The sequence below is a fragment of the Numida meleagris genome, chromosome 7 (genome assembly GCF_002078875.1).
Source record: "Numida meleagris isolate 19003 breed g44 Domestic line chromosome 7, NumMel1.0, whole genome shotgun sequence".
Taxonomy (NCBI): domain Eukaryota; kingdom Metazoa; phylum Chordata; class Aves; order Galliformes; family Numididae; genus Numida; species Numida meleagris.
In genome coordinates, this window is record NC_034415.1 from 30,088,029 (window position 1) to 30,112,941 (window position 24,913).

Sequence of the window (24,913 nt, forward strand, 5' to 3'; positions counted from 1 at the left end):
GGCAACTCTGCCCACATTAGGGTATTTGGAACAAGATGATCTTTAACGACTATCCCAATCTAAGCCATTCCATGATTAGATGATTCTGTACAAACAATAAGGTTTACAAAATTGGCATTCACTTTGAAAGAACGTAAAAACACACACAAGTGTGGGAACGTTAGTCTCCTGGATTAAAGAGAATTTCAGTATCAAATTCACATGTTTAATTAACCAAATTTTTATCCCTTGCTCACTGCAAAGCCAACAGAATAAAACAGAATGACTTAAGATACTTACCTGTTATGAATAGGTCCTCTGAACTTTGGGTCAAATTTCCTTGGTTCACCTGCATTTAAAATAAAACAACATAAAATCATGCCCTTATTAAAAATAAAATCTATACAGAAGAGTTGTTAACCACAGTCTTTGAAGAACATCTTCCATAAATCCCCATTTACTCAATTCTGTTAAAATAACTTCATGCAGGCATTACCAGTAATTCACCAACACAACCACCTAGTTTTGGTAGTCAAGATCGAAGTTTTTTCTTCAAGCTTAAGAAATCCGAGGGTGTCCATTTTACCACATGATAAATTAGATGTAGTGATAGGATGTATGTTAATCCATAACATTAACTATATTAAGTTGATGATACTCGAGAGGCAACAACTACACCTCACAGTCACACGCTTGCTAAGTGCGTTTGGCAGCAATGAGTAAGTAAACTAGCTCTTTGGAGCTGCAAGCTAAATCCTTCTGATTTTTCTCTAAAAGAACAGTCTGGAGTCATTTTTGTACATAAACTGCTGATCTAGTATTTCAAAAAACTACACTGGCTCAGTGTTCTTCTATCAGGACTCATTCTGTATTCTAGAATAAGTATGCCTTTTTTCCCCTTTATTTGTACCCCTGACTTTGACCAATTATAAAATATTTTCAGACTGCCAGTGGAATGAAAACAATATTTTAAGAAACAGAGTCCAGAAAACTTACAGAGTTTACTACTCAGTCAGTACTTTGTGAACTTTGCTTTTCCTGATATGGAGATCTCGAGTCAGCTAGTCTTAAATACATTTTTTTTAATAAACATTTTCTTTCCCCCTTTGCCCATTTTTGATATGATACTTTAATCATATCAAACATGGTACTGTGTTTTAAATATTCTCAAAGTCTTTAGATTCAGGCAATTTTTTTTTATGCTTTTCTTTTGAGGCATGGTACTGAATTGCCTCAATATCCCATAGCAGTATACTGCAAGTGTTTCTAACAGACATTTCTGAGCACTTTCAACAAGTATGACATGGAAAAGGGCGTAGGGGTAACAGCATTCATATTTAAAAAGCTAAATTGTAAAAGATAATATTTCCAGCTTGTTTTTTTGAACAAAATGAAGATAAAAGAAAAATTTTAATGGTAATACACACAGTCAGGGAATATCCACAGAGTCATTTTCAGCTTCTTCAGTATTGCTTACAACACTGTGCCACCCAGTGATGCTGAGACACTTGTGATTCCACAAGCTTTTCCATTAAAACACTACAATCACTTTTTGTATGTTCAAGGCACCCGTAAAGCATAGTCTCAAAAGAAATGATGTAGAACTGTTTCCTGTAACAGCTAGTATCTGCTTTTTCCATTAGGGAGGGGAAAAAACCTTTATTATATATTTTAAAAAGAGATACAGAAACGCAAGAGAAAACACATAAAGTCTTTGGCATTGTTTACTCAGCACAGACACTGCTCTGATGAGTTGATGAACTAGCATTTCTGTATAATACATGCAACTAAGCAGCAAAATGAACCCCCTTTACTGTGGCAATTCTTACAAAGTAAAGAGTCCACATTACTGCACTAAACAATTTAGCCAGAGAGCTAAACGCCGGCAACACTGCATGTTTTAGTTGAGTGTTTACAAAGCATTACATTGGTAGCTCTCAGAATTCAGCATTTGTAACTTGACATGGAATAAAATGTCTGCATGCCACTTGTGCAAGCACCACGTTAAGCCTTCTGTGCAATACAGCAATGATTTGTTAACTCAGTAAGGTATCACAGTTAGTAATTGTGCTTTTGCAGCCTGTGCTGTTGTGACAGTAAGCTGTCTTTACACTTCACAGCTGGCAAATCTTTCTTCCTCTATTGCCCTCCCATAGTACAACTTATGCATAGATGTTAAACAAGATGCACCCTGCCAAGTCTCAGTCTAAAATATAAACTATCTGCTGCATATCAATTTTTCATTCTTACCAAATGGGACATTTATCTGTAGAAGCTGTCATCATTCACTAAATTATTTTCTCAATAAAATATACATTTCAGCTTTCTGCATAGCACAGCAGTGCAGAACAGATACATTAGAACTAGAAAGTCTTAGCATTGCTGCTTTAGATAGTATAACACCTATATACTAAAAGGAAATACAAGGCACTGTATTTATTGTGCGAAACCAAAAGCCTGAAGCCATCTTTTTCTTAATAAACTAGACATCTCTCCTTCCAGAGACAAACAGAATCCCCATACACTGATGTTTGCCAGTATGAAGTTTCCACTTCTTGTGCAATATGATTATAAAACCTATTATAGAATCTGTAATGAGACATAGATATGCATTCCTATGACAAATTTTAAAAACAAAACTACATGCTAGAACCAAGTTTAAGTAAATCCTGTACTGCAGTGACAAGAAAAATCATATTAACCCACAAATGATGCATGCCATATAATTATACATGTCATTGTGCTATTGCAGAAAATCACAGTGATCTTCTAATGTTGACTTTGAGATATGTAGCATAATCGGTACCAGTAATCAAATACGATGAAGATATAAGGGATCTTTTTGAAAACATAAACCATTGGTTGTATGCTCATACTCTACCTGCCAAGACTAGACTGCCTGTCACTCTGCGGTGCTTAGGCTAGAAGGAACGGCCTCAAGCTGCACCAGGGGAGATTCAGGTTGGACATCAGGAAAAATTTCTTCTCCAAAGGAGCAGTCAGGCACTGGAACAGGCTGCCCAGGGAGGTGGTTGAGTCACTGCCACTGGAGGCATTCAAGGAACATTCAGATGATACTAAGGGACAAGGTTTTGCGGGGAAATAGCAGTGGTAGATGGGCAGTTGGACCGGATGATCTTGCAGGTCTTTTCCAACCTTGGTGATTCTAGGATATAAATATCTTTCACATTACTGATTTGTTAAACATCTCCCTTTTCAAACATGTTTACTGATTAAGATAGGAATTCTTGCATTTGATTACTGGTATCTGGTATGATACTTGAATACAAAAATATCTGGTTATGCATTAGAGTGATTACAATGGTAGGCAAAAACAGATTTGTCTAGAAAATAAGATTTAAAAGCATCACGCTAATTCATGTGCTATTCCCTATATAGAAACAAACACCCTGTAGCAGTATTCTTAAAACAAACAAAAAACCCAACCAACCACAAACCACGAAGAATAATATGAAGAACACCATTAAAATAGAGATTTGGTGTCTTGTGGCTATTGTCTCTTTAACAGAGATTAACACTTGTCTGTGTAACACCATACATAAGATGATTATGAATGCCTGCTTATTTGCATGCATCTAGTCTGTGTACAGCATAGTCCACTATGATGAAAGGAGCAGCAGCTCCCATGGCTGTTTTTGAACCATTAGATACATGGTTACAAATGGCATTAGTAAGATTATGTTAATTAGACCCAGTGTTTCAACAGAGAGTCACATTTTCATTGATTTTACCTTCATCTCTGACACTGCTGCCATTTACTGTAGGACGCACTCTGAAGTCTTACCAGGGCTAGCAATGGCTCTATGTACCCGGAACAATGAAGGCACTCACAAAATGACACAGGCAGATTTAACTTAAGAATTTATTTGAACAAATAAATCATTTGCAGTTGATCAAAAGCAGTCAGAAGTGACTCTTTGTTCTAAGTTTTTTCTGCTTATTAATAGAGAACAGACTTTGACTACATTGTCTATTTTGTGTCTATGAAAATTCCTCTTGAATCAGAAACTTGAGTTTAAAAAAGCCAAATGTGTCCTTAAAAAAGGGCAACTGTGACTATTGACATTTGTCTCTGTAGACCCCTAAACACACAACGAGTTAAGCCAAGTTGGTCTTCATCCATTGAGCCAGGTTCTTTACCTAGGTAGCGAGACTGCTATTTTTTTTTTTTTTAAAGTAATCCAATATTAGGTAAAGGCTTTCCTTCTAAAATGAACTTCTCAGCATTTCCAACATATACAATTAATGAGATAGTTAACATTGACACAGAAAATATTGTCTCCATTCAACTAATTATTAGGTGCTAAATTAAGTACTAATTATGGTTTAAATAATGATCTGAAAATTATTTGAATGATTTTGAATTTAAGAGGATAAAGCCCTCATGTGTGCGTACACATGTGCTGCTCCAAAATAATGCCTCCTACATTATTAGGATGGCCCGTGATGTCAGAGGCAGTGGTATGGCAGCAGAGGTTGAACCTTCCGGACAATATTCCATTACATGTTGTTGTAGTGTGACAGATGGCAGCAGAGAGAGGTAGTCTGACAAAACGGCATCTGACATGGAAGTGTGTATGACGCAAAGGTGTGTCAGTAAATTCCTCCAAGCAGAAAAAAATCACACCCACTGACATTCATCAGTGCTTGCGGAACATCTACAGAGATCAAACAGTGGATGTGAGCACACGGAGGTGGTGGGTAGGGTGTTTCAGCACCAGCAGAGACTTGAAAGCCAAGCTGCGTTCTGGACAGCCATGCACAGCTGTCACAACACAAAATAAAGAGCATCTCAACCAGCTCAACCACACACAGGCTAATGGTGGTGATTATGTTGAAAAGTAACATTTTGTAGTGGAGAATTCTATCAAATAGTGTTCTTGTGCTTTTTGTATCCGTTGTAGTTTCCATGAAAATAACCAGGAGGCATTACTTTCAGAGCAACCTACGTCCACATAGCCTGAATGCTTTAAGAAATGCAATAATTAACTTGCTTGAAGAAAAAATATATTTCTGAAGTCACAATCATTTCCATTCCTGTTACTTAACAGACAAAATTATTTTACATCAAGATACAGTCCATGTTTCTCACTATGATTTGAATCAGTACCCTGCTAAGCCCTATTTTAAAAAATATCCAACTAGTGATGAAATGCCAAAGTAATTCTGTGTTTTCACAATTAGAATAAAAGACAGCATTCAGATTTAAGAGGGGGAGGAGAAAGAAATCTAAAAAAGAAAAGAAGAAAGAAAAGCTTTTTCTTCACTTCTTCGCCTGGATTTTTTTCCCCTTTAAGTATTTCCCACTCTCTAGAGAATTTAAGCAAAAATCTGGTCCAGAGATCACATTCCATCCTCCTCCTATTCCCACTGCTTGAGCCATTCTGATTGTCTTTCACAGTTCATCACCAGAAATAAAGCACATCACATCAAAGAGTTTGATCATTAGGTACCAAGACATTCTGGGATACCTCTGCTATTTTGTCAGAGATGGCTGAATACACACAGCTGCATTTACAGTTGAGTGTATTACTCTTTCAACAAACTGACTGGAAAAATGGTCATGTTTATCTCCTGAAGTATGATTTTCTCCTTATACATTCTACAAGTTTCACAATTTTAGCAACATACAACTCACTAGAAACTAACTGAAAAAATAAGAGGCTTCCCTTATCTATTACATGTTTCCTGATCGTTAACTGTATTGGCTTTACGTGGCAAGGTTTTGGTAGCAGGAGGGCTGCAGGGGTGAATCGTGCAAGGTGAGCCCAGACACTGCCCCATGTTAGACAAGAGCCAGCTCCAGACGGAAGTGGCTGGTGGCCAAAGCAGAGACAATGAGCAATGTTGGTTGTGCCTCCAGGATAACATTTAAAAGAAAAGGGAAAAATGAAAACAGAAACCACCACACTGCACAATTGCAGTGAGAGGGGTGAGAAGACAATAGACAAACTGCCCTGCAGACACCAAGCTCTGTACATTAGGAGGTTGAGGAACTGCTCCATGCCTTTGCGGGAAGCCCACATCGGATCAGTTTGAGAAAGATGGCATCTCATGGGAGGGACTCTACACGGAGCAGGGGAAGGACAAGGATGAAGGAGCAGCAGAAACAAAGAATTACGGACTGACCACATTCCCATTACCTTGCACCACTCACACAGAGTAAGTAAAAGGATGACAGAGGGAAGACAGGTTTAGTTTGCTTTTAGTTCTCACTGCTTTACCATTATTAACTGTCAATAAACTGATCTTCCCCAAAGTTGAGTTGTTTTGTCTGTGATGTAACGGACAAGCAATCTCTCTACTTGTCTCAACCCACAAGTTGTTTCACAATATTTCCCCCACGTATCCTGCTGAGGGCAATGAGAGGGCTGCATGTCAGGCACCTGGCAGCTGCACACGTCAACCCACCACAATAAGCAATGTACTAGTCCACATCAGCATTAGTCATACTCAGTGATTTTATGGGAGGCTTTTGTCCTGGACAAAAATGTTTAGTTAATTGCACATCTAGTATCCACCACAAGTTTTGGACAAGATTTGCAAATAACTTTGCAGCAGGTTTTCTATACAGCTGAATGTGCTTTCTACCTACAAGGGAAAGCAAAATCACTTCTAACAACTTGCTCATCCACGTTTGTCACTACTGAAGTTCTGCCAAAGGTAAACGACAGTTCTCTCGACAGGGAAAAAAGCGTGCATTATAGAGAATTAATGGCTAGAAGTCAAGCACAAATTCATACTGCTAGAAATATTTCATTCTAAGTATGATTACAGTGTGGTCACCAATAACTACCTTTAAAAAAGGCAGTTCTGATGGTGACATACAACAAATGCAACACAGAAGGAAACATCATATTCCTTGTCTTTCACTTGTGTTCACTTTGATCTGTGATGTTGAAACCACTACAGCAAGGGTTGGTAGGAAAAAGTACAAACTCCTTTAAAAGGGAAGAAACAGTGAAAGAGCAGGCAATAGCCTACAGCTGATCTTTAAAGCAAAGCAATTCTTTGTAGCAAAAAGACATAGAACATAAAGAGGTAGACAGAAAAGACGACTGAGCAAATACTTCAGATTCAAGATGCATAGTGGCTGCAAATTATGCAAAAATAGATAACTGTAAATGACATCAGCTATACTACAGGAACTTACCAGCTATACTAATATTTCACATAAACAGGGCAGAGTAGAGATGGAGGATCGCTTCCCCTGACCTGCTGGTCACTCTTTTTAAATGCACCCCAAGACACCACTGGCTTTCTTGGTCACAAGGGCGCACTGCTGGCTCACAGCCAACCTGTGATCCACCAGGATGCCCAGGTCCTTCTTCACAGAGATCCTACCTAGCAGGTCATCCCCCAACCTGTACTGACACATGCAATTATTCCTCCCCAGGTGCAAGACCCTACACTTGCTCTTGTAAAACCTCATCAGGCTCCTCCCTGTCCAACGCTCCAGCCTGTCTGGGACTTGTTGAATGGTAGCACAGCCTTCTAGTGTGTCAGCTGCTCCTCCCAGTTTTGTATCATCAGCAAACTTGCTGAGGGTGGATTCTATCCCTTCATCCAGGTTGAAGATGAAGATGTTGAACAAGACCAGACCCAGCACCAACCCCTGGGGAACACCACTAGTTACAGGCCTCCAACCAGACTTTGTCCCACTGATGACAACCCTTTGAGCTCTGACAGTCAGTCAGTTCTCAATCCACCTCATCATCCACTCACCTATCCCACACTTACCGAGTTTCATAACAAGGATGTTGTGGGATACAGTGTTGAATGCCCTGCTGAAGTCAAGGTACACAGAACTGGATGTACATCAGTCTTGACGATGTACACCTAAAGCTTACACCACTTTATTATTAACAACTATTAATATTTTAACCTTAGTACAGCAACTGAAGATGTCATTAAATCCAATTAAATAAATTACACACCACTACCAACACTACAATCACCAAAGATAATGAACAACCTATCTGATGTCATGCAAAGTAGCGATAATCTGGTGGTATGTATATGATTATCCATGACAACATATGTTTTCACTAATCATGATTTGAAAAAAGTCAGATGACTGCGTGGTGTAAAACTATACCATCAGCTATACCTGCTAAATCTACAATGAGAAGCATAGAGAAATTGGCACACTGTAGGTTAATGGGAATCTGCTTCTTTATCTTGCCTGAAATAACATTCTCAGAAGTGTCAAATTTAAGAAGTCTATTTTTAGTTTTGCAGGCTTTTAAGAAGAGCTTAAGAGGGTTTGAGACACTGGATGGAATTCAGAAACTATGAGATGCAAGTATTGTTTTCTAATAGCTGCAAACTGAAGCAGCATTTTCAAAATACTTTTTCAAAAGCCATTCCTTCCTTTATTTTTCATTTCACTCTGGTAAATTCCATACTCCTATGTCTTACAGACCTGTTCTTACACAGAAAAAAACACATGGGCAGTGGATTTTTGAAGTTATGTGCAATAAGGCTGTTATTTGCAGCGTCATGTCTCCTCTCAGTCTCAATTCAATGAGCAGTCAGTATTAATGAAAGATTTTTTTGTTCAGTTTGGTGTGATGGAAGCACACAACCATTTCCATAGGACAATGCCTGTTTTCAGCTGCTCACGTGTTTTCTTCTCTAGTATTTGAATTTTATTTTGCAATAAACCCAAGACAAACCTAAATTCACAGGAATCCTGTCCCAGTGTAAAGAAAATCTGATGTAGTACCAGCTGTTATTACAAAAACCTAGAATTATCACATGCATTTTTTAGTACAGTAAGTGCAACAGCCTCAGCTCTGCCAAACTGTATATCATTCACTATACAAACAAGCAAAAATGTTTTGAGTGTTTGGGTCTACAGCTTTAATTTCACTGCTATTTGCAGCACAGTTGTATAGCGAGTATGTAAGATTTAGAGAGCTATTATCTCAAACATCAAAGAACAATTATAAACAGGTTACAGACCATTGCTCAATCACAGATTGGTGAAAAAAATATTTATCTTCAGCACAACTCCCCCTTCACAGACACATCACCTAAATAATTAATTGGTGCATTGACACAAATGCTTTAATATCTCTAATTCTTCAGAACTTTAAAAAAGTTCTTAAAGGAAGATGGACCAACCCTCTTGAGTACAGAAATATACTCCCTTTTTTTGACAACAATACTGTACAATTGAGTTACTGTATTAACTTCTTTGTTTTATTACTACCTCCAACTCACTGGGAGAGTATTACATTGTTAGGACAAAAAATTCTTCTGATATAAGCTGCATTTCAAATTTCTCAATTTGCTAGAAGCTAGCAACAACCTGTTGATTCAGTTTTAAGTTCTGATTAAGTTTCTAACACAAGAACTATCTGAAAATATTATACATCTAGCTAGGAAAGATATCCCATTATTCTAGTAAGTATATAGTATTACTTTTCTAAACCACTAGTAAATAGTCAAGAAGGTAACGTACAGACTAGGAAAACCTTGACAATGTCTTCTGAAGACAAAGAACAGGTACAAGAACATAAACCAACTCTTAGTTATTTTATTTCGCTAGCCTCTTTACCAGAATCAATCTTAAGATGAAGCAGCTGTTTATTTTCTAAGCTACTCCCCTTTTTGATCTGTACTGGAACAGAGTTTTTATAATGTCAGCATAGTTTTTACAGTGTTGGTAAATCTGTAGCAAGGCCTAAAGCCCTAGAAGTTGCAGTGAATTGAAAGCTTTGGCTCTTACATTACTCAAGCAAGATCAGTTTTCTCATCTGCCTTTTCCTGGCAACACTTAAATGCCCACAATGGGAAAAAGCCTAGGAAAAGAGCTCTTGGCAGCTGCATGCTTTCTTTCCTTTCACTTGCAAAGCCACATTGCTAGGTATAACCTAACTTCATTGATAGCATCTCGACAAGTATTCTAGGGATTTTGTTTGTTTGCTGTACAAGAGAAGTCTGCAACAAGATTCACCTTGTGGACTATTGTTTGTTTTTAAGAAAGTTTCATTGATTCATCCTTCTGATATGTTCTTCACTATCCCAGAGTGCTGCTTCACTGCAGACTCTTTTTTAATTTCCTTCCCTGATGGGTATCCTTTCATCACTAGGGGATAAGAAGTGAAAGCCAGCACTTTTTAGTAGCTCAGCCTGGTTTTTGTTTGTTTTATTAGTAGGTTTTCTGGTGGTTTTAGTAGAGTATCCTGGTGGGGTTTTTTTTTTGTTTGCTTTGGTTTTTTAGGTTCTCTCTGCAAACTAAACATCAGGACTGCTGCTGAGATGAACGCTCCCCTTCAGTCTGGAGTTCTAACATCGTGGCTAGCCTTGAGCTCATGCAAAATGCTGGACTACGCTTACATTTCCTCTTGCTATTTGTGAAGAGCCCATCAGCACAAATTAGCAAAGGTCTACTTGGCCTGAACTACATAAACAGAAATACAATGTACACAAGTACTCTGTTACTTGCCCTCTAAAGTAAACTGTTCACGGCTACACTACTTCTGTTACTAATGTTTTATCAGTTTAGTTTTCAATTTCCCAGAGCCTAGACAGGTGCCAGAAGAGGGTTAACAAGGAAATATACATACATATTACCTACATATTTTCCTAAAAAATTTTATATATATAAAAATTTCATTATCACACAAATCTCCCTCAAACATTGAAGTTACTTAAGGGGATAAATAATGCAATAGTTCAAGAGTACCGGTCACAGGGACATGCACTTATTATCATTTTACTGTTTACAGCAGTTGTCTAGATGCTAGCACAGATATTGCATTGTACTGAAAGCAACAGAAAGGGGTATTCATGGATATAGCTCATTGCCTTTTTCCAGCTACAAAGCAATAGAACTGGAACTATTTACCATTCTCCGGGGTGGGGGGGAGGAAACTATGTTTTTCTATGTGGTTAATCAGCTGCTTCTTAGCAACCATATCACGTCTGAGGAATTCTCTCAGAAAAAAATACAAGTGATGAAGAAACAATTAGTTTTACTGTAACATCCAGTACAAGTAATATTAAATAACAAAAATTAGAGCTATTATTCAGCATATCCACTTGTTTCAAAGGACAATTATTATGAAAAACACTAATTCAGCTACCAGATTTCATGGTACAGCAGCTTGTACAAGTCTAGATGCTCTGCGTGCACTTGACCCAGCAGGAATCCACTAACCTGAAACAGATACCTGCTTTCTTCCAGATACTACTGTGCCCAAGAGACAATTAAGGAGAATTCTGCTCATGCATTAGAGCTCCTCTTTCTAGTGACATGCTCATAAGGCAGGAACAAGTTCCCACCTTTTCCATGTCAGAAGCACATACCAACCATATATTAACAGTATTATGTAGCTTCTAATTTAAGAGATGTGTACAAGCATGGGACTTCCTGCTGGAGAGGTAACCCACCAAAAATCTTCTGAAAGCTGAAGTCTAACGGCTGCCAGGCGTTTATTTCCTGTCATCCTAACAAAAGTAAAACATGGGCCTATAATAAACCTGCTTTGTCTCAGTAGTTACTTGTTAGGCTTATCACTGCTTTCCCACCATCCTCCTGGAGTTTATATCATTTGTATTACACCACCTTGAATGAGATCTCATTTGTACCATTACGTCAACATATTCCATCTAGTGCTGTGGACAACTAGTTCTCCTCCTGGCTTGACTACTAACTTTCTCCACCCAAGAGAAAAATAAGGAATTAATTTTCAACACTTTCCCCTCAGGGCTGAATGCAGCCTATAGTGTCTCAACCAGGAGCTGCTACAAACACTCCGGAGGGTAACATCCCACATGCTTTCTTTTATTGCAAGTTCTGGCTCTCTAACTTACTGAAACTGGACAACCACTGAAGTAAGAGCCCACAAAAAATAAAGTTGATATGAACTTTGAATGGCTATTCCATTTGTCTTCTTCAAAGATATTCTTAGGTACTTCTGCACTGCTTCTACCACTGACTGAAACATCTTCAAAGTCCTAGATGAACCATTACAGTTTAGCAGGAAAAGACTAAATGCAAAAACCTTGATGTCCAAGCTTGATTATATCTTGTACGAAGTACAGCCATTACATTCTGCTTAGCTTTCACTGTAAAAGAAACAGTTGGAAAATTTGGGCATCTTTATGGTACTGAACAATGCAGTCATATGCCATCATACACAGCTGCTTGCTCATCTTACAGATAAGCTCTTATGTTCTTTGATAGTCCTAAGTCAATTTATGCTACCCTGCTACATGTCTCTGCATTGCTGCATTAAGCTAATACAATAGCTAACACAAATACACTACTCTACACTTTTCACAATATGCAGATGCTACAGAAACAAGCCACTGTTACACACACTGGCAGATTTTGTAAATATGACTGCCTCTGACACAAGCACTACAGCAACAAGAAAGAAACAGTAAATACAGTAAGCAATCATGTGTTACATGCTTTTACACTCCAGGAGTAAATATACAGTAAAAAAATGAGTGTCTTCACACAAGTAATGATCAATTACTGAACAAGGATTCATTGCAGGGTCTACAAAATAATCAGTGACATTTATCTGTAAAAGCCCAATGCTTACCACATGGAATGTCTTCCACTGACACAGAAGATATCCAGTTGGCTGACATTAATAAAAGCAGAACGCTTAACTAATGGAAAGAGGGAATAACAGAAAGTCCCAGGAAGCTGACTAACAAAAAATACATGTGCTTTTATGTTTCAAAAAGTAGACTAAGTCTTTCTCAAACTCTAACTTTTCTCAGATACCTTAGCCTTAGATGTCTACATGTATAACAGTACATTGAATCTGTTTCTCAGCGTTTGTCAGTTGATTCTGTCACTTTAGTGATAACATTTATGGGGCTTTGTTTCCAATAGCTCTTACACAAAGGTACACTTCATGAAATACAAGAGCTTCCCCATCTCAGAAAGAAGGCTAGACTGTCATAAATCAGTGGCAGCTCTCAGCCATACCTTGAGAATAGATTCATTTTCCTTTTTCAAATATGGTGATAAATATTGTCTCTAAATGTCCTTGAAATTTATTTCTTGAAAAGATTCCCACAAAAGCAGGTATGCAGTAGACCTCTTACACAAGCAGGCAGAAACTTCCCTCTACATAAGGGAAGGTCACTGCAGAAGACTTCTTACTTTCAGACTACCACATTTTTACCATCACCTCTAGTTTTACAACAAGCACTTTTCCCTGCTAAGACCTCCTACTCTTAGGGGTTTACCCCATTATGCCAAAGATAGATTATGTTTTGCTATTTCAGCTACACTGAAGGTGCTTTCTGCTACAGTAACACTAGTATTATGATCAACCCATCAACGAATCAATAGGATTCAGGCCCTGTCACATTATTCCACCTACAAAAAGGAAGCATTGATACAGTATCTCAAAAGCCTGATCTAATTCAGAAAGTTAATTCATAGTAACATAAAATATGAATTGTAATGCAATAACATACACAGTGGTTCAGACTGACCACTTGGATACACTCTTATTCCGCATAATATTATAGCAGTTTGGAATAACATCTTACTTCAAAGAAGTGTATTCATATAGGATGGTTGTGATAAAGGTTACTATCCATTATTCCACAAACTCCTTTCTTTTTCTCCTCTACTCTTCCACTTCGAAGAATCCAGCTTAAATTCACTATGTTTCTGATTCAACTGAATGAGAAGAAGGTCCTACTTGCATATTGAATCCCAGATTACAGCCCTGGCATTGCCTCTAACAGGTCACAGCCTCTTGCTGTTTGCAAAGGCCCAAGACAGAAGCATGCCTGGCCTGTTCCGTCAGGACTTTTACTGACTCAAAATATCAGAGTCCAAAAAAATCTAGTATCTTCTACTGTAACAGTATATCTTATGAAGACCAGTTCATTTATTTTGGAAAAGGAAGAATATGCTTTGAAAATAAAGATTTACTATACTGTAGACATTCAGAGAATAAGCATGATATTTCAAACTGATTTGACCAGGAATTACCTTTAGAAGCTCTTATAACTGATACAGGCTGGTTTAGCAATTGGTACCAATATACTAGTTTAAGGACCAGTATAATAGTTTAGCAAAAGGAATTAACGTGTGCTAGTTCTAAAGCTTCCCAGTTTAGCTTCGCTTGGTATATCAACAGGCTTGTTTTTCTGAACAATCCCTGATTCACTGAAGCACTAAAGTCACAACAAACTACTTTTATCTTTGCATTCACCAGGTGCAAGGACTTCTTCTTGAGTTTCATACAAATTGCTTTGAGTTACAGTGGTTGAGGCCATGGAGCATGTTCAGAGACGGCCCACAAAGCTAAAGAGGGGTCTGGAGCAGAAGTCCTATGGGGAGAGACTGAGGGAACTGGAATTATTTAGCCTGGAGAAGAGGAGACCCAGGGGAGATCTTATCACTCTGTATAACTCCCTGAAGGGAGGCTGTGGCAAGGTGAGGGTCAGTCCCTTCTCCCATGTAACTAATGATAGGACGAGAGGGAAAGGCCTGAAGCTGCATCGGGCAGATTCAGGTTAGACATAAGGAAAGATTTCCTCTCCTAAGGAGTGGCTAGGCACTGGAATGGGCTACCCAGGGAGCTGGTGGAGTCACCATCCCTGGAGATATTCAAGAACCATTTAGATTTGTACTGAGGGACATAGTGTAGTGGGGAAGATTGGTGATAGGAGTACAGTTGGACTGGATAATCTTCAAAGTCTTTTTCAACCTCAGTGATTCTCAGCACCTGGTCTAATGGCTGCAGATAGGCATCACCTGCCTTTAAGAGGAAAACAGATCCTAGCCCAAGCACTGGTGGGGCTCACTGAGAGGGCTTTAAACTAGGTAGGAATGGGGAAGGGGATACTATGAGGCTCACTAGGGTGGAGCAAGTAGACCAGAACATTATACTAGACCTGATAGCAGAATAGAGCACAATGGAAGAGAGAAAAGCTAGGGATTGCTATCATGCCAGGAGATTGCAGAGGAAAAACCTCTGAACTGCCCTGTAGGAGCTTGCAGGGAATCCTCAGAGGAGATAACATTTCCAACCTCCATCCAAAACCTTTTCATGTCCCTCTAGGAAATAGAGGAGGAAAGCTTCAGCGTTCTTTCAGATGCTTGAGGAAGAACCCCTCCAGAAAGAGGATGCATCAGAAAGCCCAGCTGAAGTGCCTTTACACCAAAGCAAGCAGCATAACAAATAAACAGGAGAATTTAGAAACCATAACATGCTCAGAAAATTACAATTTGGTTGCTATCACAGAAATGTGGTGTAATGATTCCCATAACTGGAATACCACTGTAGAGAGGTGTAACAGTATAACAGGATGGAAACTACCACAATAATAGCAAGTCAGCAAAGTCCTTAGCAACAGCAAATAAGAATAAACCCAAATACAGCAGCCACAGATGCAGAAATAAAGGAAAAGAGCTACTTACCTCTAGAAGACCTCAGGCAAACAGGAATCTCTAGCAAGAAATGCCCTTACCTCCACTGCCAACCCTTAAATGAGGACTGGGAAGGGGTGGATCCTGGCTCCACCCCTTCCTGTCACTCAGGTGCATTGCTTGCACCTGAGCTCACCTGGGTTGGCCCTGCCTTCCCCCCAGGTGATCCATCACTGCTTTAGGCCATGACTTAGCACTTCCTCTACAAGAGATATTGTCTTTTTAGAAGGGATAGGATGGGCAGGAAGGGTGGGGGAGTTGCCATCTATGTTAAAGACTGGATAAACTGTGAGGAGCACCCACTGAGAAATGGTGAGGAGCCGGTTGAGAGCCTGTGGGCTGAAATTAGGGACAGGACTAATAAAGGGCACCTAGCAGTAGGGGTCTACTATAGGCCACCTGATTAAGGGGAGCCTGCTGACGAGGCTTTCTTCCTTCAGCTGCAGGGGGCATCTTGCTAGCAGGCACTTGTCCTGCTGAGGATTTAAACCACCCAGATATGTGCAGGGAAAACCACACAGTGAGCTGCAAGAGATCCAGGAGATTACTGGAGTCTGTGGATAATAACTTTCTGGTGCAAGTCTTGGACAGACTGACCAGAGGTGAAGCGCTGCTGGACCTGGTGCACACCAAGGCAAAGGAGATCATTAAAGGTGTTAAGACTGGAGGCAGCCTGGGCTGCAGCGACCATGCCATGGTTGAGTTTATGATCTCAAGGAACGTGGGCCTGGCAAAGAGCGGGGTCAGGACCCTGAAGTTTGGGAGAGTGAACTTCAGGCTGTTTAAGGAATTGTTAGACGAAAACTCCTGGGAAGCTTTCCTTAGAGACAAAGGAGTGGAAGAAAGCTGGCTACTCTTTAGGATGCCTTTCTGAGAGCACAAGAGCTCTCTGTTCCTCAGAATAAGAAAGCGGGCAGAGGAGGCAGGAAACCAGCATGGATTGGCAAGGACCTGCTGGTCAGACTGAGGGAAAAGAAGGGATTGTACCAGCTGTGGAAACAAGGGCGTGTCACCTGGGGAGAATACAGGGATGCTGTCTGGACTTGCACAGGGGGGATTAGGAAAGCCAAGGATGGCTGTCAGCCAAGATGGAACTGAACTTGGTGAGGGACGTTAAAAACAACAGGAAGGGGTTTTATAGGTACACTGGCCAGAAGAGGCAGGCCAAAGACAGCATACCTCCTCTAGTAAATGAGAAAGGATAACTAGCTACAACTAGCCTTCTCCATAGCTACAACAGATATGGAGAAGGCTGCGGTACTAAATGAGTTCTTTGCCTCAGCCTTCACTGGCAGCCAGGATTCTCGTATTTCTCACATCTGCAAAGCTCGAATCCTTGAACCTCTAGGTGGGAACTGGGGGGAGTAAATCCCCTCCGGCTGTAAGGGCAGAATAAGTCCGAAATCACCTCATGAGACTGAATGTATACAAGTCCATGGGGCCGGATGACATGCCTCCCAGGGTCCAAAAGGAGCTGACTGATGTGGTTGCTGAGCTGCTTTCCATTATATGTGAAAAGTCAAGGCTGTTAGGCGAAGTCCTCGGGAACTGGAAAAAAGGAAACATCACTCCCATTTACAAGAAAGGGAGGAAGTAGGACCCAGGGAACTAGAGGCCAGTGAGCCTCACCTCTGTGCCTGAGAAGATCATAGAGCAGATCCTCCTAGAAGACATGTTAAGGCACATGAGGGATGAGTGGGTGATTGTATGGGAACTGCTAAGTTATGGCCTGAAGCACTGATTGAGCACCTGGAGGAAAGACCCAGTCAGCTCTGGGAGCACAGGTGAAGGCAATTCACTGTGTGCCCGGAAGGGCTGGAGCCTGGCTCCACCTCTCTTAGGCCTCATTTAAGGGCTGACTGCCACTGAGGAAGGATCTCTGTTTGGATATCCCTCCTTGGTGGAAGCTTTTCCCTGTGAACTCAGAATCTTCTGATACAGGTGAGTGATCTTCTTCCCTTCCCTTGTAGCACCTTGCTATTGTGCTGGTTCTTCCACCTCTTTTGTAATGCCTTTTCCATTGCGTTGGTTCTTCTGATTGCTATGGTGATCCAAGACAGGTAGCGTAGCCTTACCAAGGGCAAATGGTGCCTGACCACTCTGGTGGCCTTCTATGATGGAGTGATGGCACTGGTGAACAAAGGCAAGGCAATAAATATCACCTACTTGCACTTGTGCAAGGCCTTTGACATAGTTGTCCACCACATCCTTATCTTCAATTTAGAGAGATACAGACTGGAGGGATAGACTATTCAGTGGATAAGGAATTGGATGGAAGGCTGTAGACAAGGGGTTGTGATGAATTGCACTATGTCCAGATGGAGGCCAGTGACAAGCAGTTTTCCCCAAGGGTCTGTCTTGGGACCAGTGCTCTTCAACATCTTCATCAATTACAGGCTCGAGTGCACCCTCAGCAAGTTTGCCTATGACACCAAGCTAAGTGGTGCGGTTGACATGTTAGAAGGAAGGACTGCTATTCAGAGGGACCTTAACATACTTGAAAGGTGGGGCTGTGTGAACATAATGAGGTTCAACATAGCAAAGAGCAAGGTTTTGCACTTGAGTCAGAGTAATCTCAGATACGTATACAGACTAGGAGAAGAACTCCTTGAGAGTAGCCCTGCAGAGAAGGACCTGGGGGTCCTGCTGGATGAAAAACCAAACATGAGCCAGCAGCGCAGAAAGCCAAATGGTATCCTGGGCTCCATCAGAAGAGGAGTGGCCAGCAGAGATGGGGAAGTGAGTGTCCCTCTCTACTCTGCCCTCGTGAGGCCTCATTTGGAGTACTGTGTCCAGGTCTGGGGCCCACAGTATATGAAAGATGTGGAGTTGTTGGAGAGGGTCCAGACGAGGGCCACCAAGATGAGCAGAGGGCTGGAGCACCACCCCAACGAAGACAGGCTGAGGGAGCTTGGCTCCTTCAGCCTGGAGAAGAGAAGGCTGTAAGGAGACCCCATTGCAGCCTTCCAGTATTTAAAAGGAGATCATAAAAAGGAGGGGAATCAACTTTCTACAAAGGTAGACAGTGATAGGACAAGGGGGAATGGTTTTAAGTTCAAGAAGGGAAGGTTTAGATTAGATATCGGGGGAATTTCTTTACAGAGAGAGTGCTGAGGTGCTGGAACTGGCTTCCCAGAGAGGCTGTGGATGGTCCATCTCTGGAGGTGTTCAAGATAAGGCTGGATGGGTCCCTGGGCAATCTGGTCTAGTCCCAGATCTGGAGGTTGGTGGCCCTGCTTGTGGCAACGGGATTGGAACTTGATGATCCTTGGGGGCCCTTCCAACCCAAGCCATGGTATGATTCTATGATAGTGTACTAAGATAGAAAGGTGCTCATTGTGGCATAACAAGCAATGGAAACATGCTAAATTGGGGGGAAAACAGCTAAAAGATCAGCCAAGGGGCACTGGGAAGAAGCTGATGATGGAAAAAATGAGGATGAAGTAAGGGGGAAATGACTCCCAAAACTATCGTTTATGCTTGCCCAGATGGACAACAGCATATATTGAGTTCTTTGAAAAGAATTAATATGTACATAAATGTATTTCATATGCAGGCCTTTACTGTTTAAATGTAGTACCTGAACTCCAAGAGGATGCACTTGATTTGTCATGTTGCCTGGAACATATAGTGAGAACGAAGAAATGCCAGCTTTCTGGTACCACATTGGCGTTAGAGAGTTCTCTTCCCAAATTTTTCCAATGACAACTATCTCATGAAATGAAGCACAAAAATTAAATTCTTAGTTACAATTAGCATTCATTTGTATATAGTTTCTCAGCCATTTTTCTTAACAGAAAGGAGTTAACACTTTAATAAAAAAAAGGACATGACCCCTCAATATTCATACACATCTCCAATTTGATCCTGCAGTGATGTCTAAATGCCAAAATTTATTCCCATGGTAATAAGAAATAAAAATTTCAATAGTTGCAAGATCAATACTTTATCACGGGACCAAGAAAAAGACGAAGCTGCATGCAAGAAGGTTCTTACTGAAGGAGACCTATCTGTTGTAACAAACAACAGGAAACCTGCTACAAAGCACTCCTTTTAAAACTATCTTTTTCTCCCCGTTCTTCCAAATTTTTTTCTCACCACGAATTGTTTTATCTAAAACTAATATGTTAGCAAATTCAGACATTGCTGAAGTTCTGTACCACCAGCTCCAGCTGATATGCTTAAATAAGTGATTTATCTCATCCCAAACATGCACTGCAAGGTCTAGATAAAGCGGACCATCTTTTTTCAGAGAAAGGTTTGAGTCATCTGAATTCAAGTTTCACCTACTTCTAACACTTATGAATATATTCAAGACATAGAGCCACAGAATCATACAATCATAGAACGGTTTGAGTTGGAAGAGATCTTAAAGATCATTTAGTTCAAGCCGCCCTGCCATGAGCAGGGATACATCCCACTAGATCAGGCTGAAATCAGAATGAAGTGTTGAGTATCAAGTTTCAGCTTTAATACGAATGTCATCCATTGATATGAAATTTGCATGTCAGAAGGCAAAATGAGTTACATATGATGATATAAAACAATTTACTAGCAGTAGCTACAGAGACTTTATTTGTAGCAGTATCACAGCCCAAATCTTCCAGTATATGACACCACTGTGGCTAAATATAGCCCATTCTTCTTAGACTGAAGATGTCCTTCAACCTGCAAGGTATGTATGTGTAGTTGGATGAAATTAAGAAATTAAAAATGCAGGCCAGACCATAAGACATAACATATCTTGATAAAAGCCTTTTTAGTTCATCAACAGGTCTTTCAATGGAATCACAAGATCCTTCCTCAATTGGAAAATTAAACATAATATTTTTAAAGAAACCTGACACGACCACTGACAATTTGACCATTGACTTCAACAATCTCAATACAATAATTAATACTGCAGTTAAAAGAAAGCAAATACCACTTAGATTACAAAATAAAGAACCTATAATCTCACAAATCTGCTCTAGAAAGAAAAGGAAGTAATGAACAATTTGTGTCCTTTGCTTCAATGACAATCTTCCTGCTGTGAAAGAACTTTTTTCTTAATTGGAGTCCTCTGCTGCAGAGAGGCCTTCATAAAGGCAGCATCACTGTTCATGAGAAATCCCTTGTATTTAATTCATGTTAAGGTTAAATATTGCTGCAATTCCTGGAGCCAGCTTACAGCTGCTGTAAGGAAGACCAAACTTAAGAACTGAAAAGTTTGTTTTCAAAATTGAACTCACATTTGCATGCAGAGAAATAACACAGCTAAAACAGAGTGCTCAAGAGGAATAGGCCTCAAAATGCCTACAGGCTTATTGAAAGCTTTTATCAAGCCATATCCAGACAAACAAGACATCCATGCTGTCTTGTATTATGAGATTACACCAAATTCATCTAATAGTATACTTGTTACTTCAAAGAGAAATCTGAGGTACTTAAGCTGTTCAAAGACTAATACCAGCTGTTAACTGTGTCATCTCTTCTATGGAGACAGATTGACACCATCAGTCTAATTAATAAAACAAACAACATAGCATAGCAAAGGATTAAGATTTTCCTTATGTACACTCTGTATTTTCACAAATGAGGGTGAAGTAGCTTTTTTCATCAGGTCATAAGTGCAAAAAAGCCAAACCAAGGATTTTCCTTTTTGCCAGATCATGGTTCAGACTACAGAGGTGAACTGTGAAACTGGGTTTCCTGAGTTGTAAGCATGTCATGCAACACCTACGATGTCAAGGAAAAGGCTGTTTCATCAAGCCATTGTTGCCCATTTGTACATCTTAGGCAATAAGCGGCAGCTTGTTGGACTCACAGAGAAGAAACCTTGTTTCTGAGGGGTTTGCTCATTCTGCTTTTTTTTTTTTTCCTCTGTGGAAATCTCACATATATTTGGAAAATTAAATCTGTTTTGTAGCAAAGCCTTCAAATAAGAAGCTTTGCAAATCCTTTCTCCTTTGTCGTAAATGCAGTAGCTTCCAAGGAACGACTGAAGCAGAGCTCAAGCACCGGGATGAAGTTCTGCCCCCAGTGACCTTCTACATGCTGGCTGGCCGGATTCAGTCAGAGCAGGGCTCGTTCAATCCGCGTACCCCCTCTCCAGCTGTGGAGCTCCCAGCCCCTACACCCCAAATAACAGAGCCCAGGACCGAGTGCTGCCACCAGCGCGGCAGGCTCCCGCCTCCAGCCGTGGTACACGGCACTCTGCGGCCGCGCAGACCCCAGTCCCGAAACCGCTCCCGCGCGCCCAATAGACGCCGAGGCCCACTCGGCCCAGCCGAGCCTCTCGCTCACACCGCCCGCCGAGGCGCAGCGGCCCGATTCCCCGCGACAGAGCTGGAGCGGCCCGGCCCGGCCCGACCCTGCCCAGCGACGCACCTGCCGTCACTGGAGGGCACGGACCGCATCCCCTCCTGCCCAGCGCGGCCTTCCCCACAGGCGCAGACAAAGCACACGCAAAGCACCTGCTCCAGGAAAGAGCAGGCGTAGGTTCTCACCCGCTCACTCCCGTCTCTGTGGCCACCGGTTCTCCTTCCCCGCTCCGTCCCGCCTTCCTCGTGCCGGGCAGCGCCTCGGGGTTCCCACCGTCCCCAGAGCCGGGACGGCCGCCCTCCTCACAGCATTTGCGCGGGGAAGCGAACTCCCGCCGCTGCCGGACCCGCGCTGTGGACAGGCCAGGGGTAGGCATGGTATTAGGCCCGCTCCGCCTCACTCCCATCCCGGGCGCTTACCGTAGGGAGGCGCGGAGGCTTCTCCCTTCCTCGCCATCGTCCCCCGGTGCCCTCTGCGCTTCAGTAGCCCGCCGCTCAGCGCGCTCTTTGTTGCCGCGAAGGCATGAGAGGAGGTGGCGGCCGCGCAGCCCCCCGCTCTGCTCCGCTCCGCTCCGCCGCTGGGAACGCCGCCCGCGCCCCGCGCCGACCCTCCTGTCCCGCCGGCTCCGCGGCCGACGCCTGCGCCGAGCTCGCGGGGGCGGTGCCCGAGCCGTGGGGGGGCGGCGGGCAGAGGGGGGCGCCGAGGGCAGGCACAGGGCCGCAGGACGGCCCGCAGCCGCCCGCCACCCCCTGCTCGGGCGCGCCGCTCTGACTCCGCCCGCGTCCAGTCTCGGCGACGGCTCCGCAGCCACTAAGCGAGCGCGGTGCCAGCCGAAGCCCGCGGCGCGGGAGGCTCCGCGCTGTCACCCGGCGCCGGGCGCTGCCGGGAGGAGCGCTCTGCCCCGCGGGACGTGACGGGCGGCGGCGGGCTCGGCTCGGCTCTCGCGGGGCGGCAGGCGATCACGCCACCGTCAAAGGGGAGGAGGCTCCCCTCTGCCCAGCCCGTGCCTAGGGGTCTCGTCCTGGTAGGAACTGCGCGGTCCTGGAGCCGCTCGCTGCTCCGACCTTGGTCCCGCCTGCCTCGGGAGCGGCCGAGGGAAGCACCTCCCGCCCTCGGCCCCCGGCGGAGCTGTCCGGGCGTCCGTGCTGAGCCCCGCGGCGCGGCCTCCAGTTCCTTACGAGGAAAGGGCAGGAGCTCGCAGGGTCTGCTGAGAACCGAAGCGCTCTGAGGCGTGGACGTACTCGCAGAGATCTGGGTTTTCAGCCTCCTGTTCGAAAGGAATTTTCGCGCTTCGGTTTTCAGCGAGGGCATTTTCATGATTCTGTCTAAAAACTGAGCTGTGATCATCAACTCTATTCAGTCCTGACAAACACAGACTACTGGCCATTAACTTTCCTTTAGTTTCCACCCATTTCCTGTTGTTTTAACTGAATGAAGCAATGGTCATTTAAAGAGCAAGTAATATGTTTGCTCAGAATCCTTTTCAGTGTTGGCTCCATGCACTCTTTCCTTCCTTTTTCTACTCTTTACAAAAGTTCTTGCCATTCTTATCGTCTCCCAATTCAATTTATTTCCTCCAACACTTGATCCTATCTGTATTAGTAACCACCTCGGTCCCTGCTTCCATTTCTTCTGGACTGTTCTTATTTACACTTCATGTTTTGCCCAGATGGTAAAATCTTTTGGTCCAGCAGAGCCTTTCATCAATCCACTTGCTGGAGTCATAGTTCATTTATCTCTCGAATGAGAAAAAAGTTATCTGTAAATTTATTGATGAATAAGAATCACCATCAGTCAGATTAAGGCCTAATCTCTACATACTAAGGAAGTGCCCTAACCTATGCAACACTGCAGGAGGTCAAAGATAGTTGAAACTTTTCAACACAGAAGCTTGCTTCCAGAAAGTACGTGGACACCTGTCTTCAGAGGCAAGCAGTAAATTTCACTTCAGAGATGCTTCTAGCGTAAGTTAAACTCTGAACAGCAAACTGTAACATGTATTCCTGTCCCAATTTCCTCAATTGGCCGATTTCAGTCAACTACTGCCTCAGGCTGTGTCAATATGAACAGTTTGGTTCTAACGAGTGCAGTTTTGAGGTGAATTTCCCAGGTTTGCCCCCGCCACCCCTTACTATGCTTTGATTTACAGAGAGATTCGAAGGCATGTGAACTGAATTTTGGATTAAACTAACTGGGAGACATGATCTAGGAGGGCACGTAAGGTGCTCTAGCCCTTCACTAGGGGTATTCAGTGTAACTCAAAGCAAAAACCCACTCAAATGCTCAGTAGGTCTTGAATCCAAACATTTTACCCTACAAATCCAGCAGCATTGGTCTGCACTATTTTCTAATGAAGAAAGGCTTCTAAGAAAGAATCTCCTACGATGAAAGGCTGAGAAAGTTTGGCTCCTTAAGCCTAGAGAAGGCTCTGGGGAGACCTCATAGTGGCCTTCCAATATTTAAAAGAGACCTATAAAAATGACGGGGAGAGACTCTTTATCAGGGAGTGTAGCGACAGGACAAGGGCAACTGTTTAGAACTAAAAAAGGGGAGGTTTAATTATATATAATAAGTTCACCATGAGGGTGATGAGACACTGGAAGTGGTTGCTCAAGAAGCTGTGGGTGCCCCATCCCTGGCAGTGCTCAAGGCTACACTGGATGGGGTGTTGGGCAGCCTGATCTAGTGAGAGGTGTCTCTGCCACAGCAGGGGTTGGATCTGGATGATCTTTAAGGTTCTTTCCAACCCGAACCATTCTATGATTATAATGTAAACATTCCCTTAGAGTACCGATTTATTCAGTCTCTCAGACTTAGGTATATCTTCAACCCCAGTCCAAGCTGTCTTTTAACTTCAATACTAATAAGGAGCTTATTTACCTAATGAAGGGTTTTGGATCCTAGTCTAGAAAGCACCTGGAAATAATGTCTCAATTCTGAGTGCCGTAGAATTTAAATCCTTTACTGTAGCTAGCAAATATATTTAGTGTGTAATACCCTTGCGGGTGTTCAGGTACCTAATTCAGTCAGCTGGAGTTACCTGTTACCTGAGACAGTGCATATTACCTATGACATCATCTTATATAGGTTGGATGTTTGGAAAAATTTCTTCTCTGAAAGAGTGGTCAGGCCGCTGGAATGAGCTGCCCAGGGAGGTGCTTGAGTCACTGTCCCTGGAGGTGT

The 24,913-nt window shown here is 42.3% G+C and overlaps 1 protein-coding gene across 1 annotated transcript in view; it reads right to left on the reverse strand.

The window, feature by feature from the left end:
* Positions 1 to 22,494, reverse strand: part of SLC44A5 (solute carrier family 44 member 5) — a 70,541-nt gene extending 48,047 nt beyond the window's left edge. Inside the window, exons 1-2 of the mRNA XM_021404863.1 lie at positions 22,150 to 22,494; positions 280 to 328 (exon numbers count right to left, since the gene is read on the reverse strand). Of these exons, the coding sequence (XP_021260538.1) occupies positions 280 to 328; positions 22,150 to 22,186 (86 nt within the window). The 5' untranslated portion in view covers positions 22,187 to 22,494. The remainder of the gene's footprint in view (positions 1 to 279; positions 329 to 22,149) is intronic.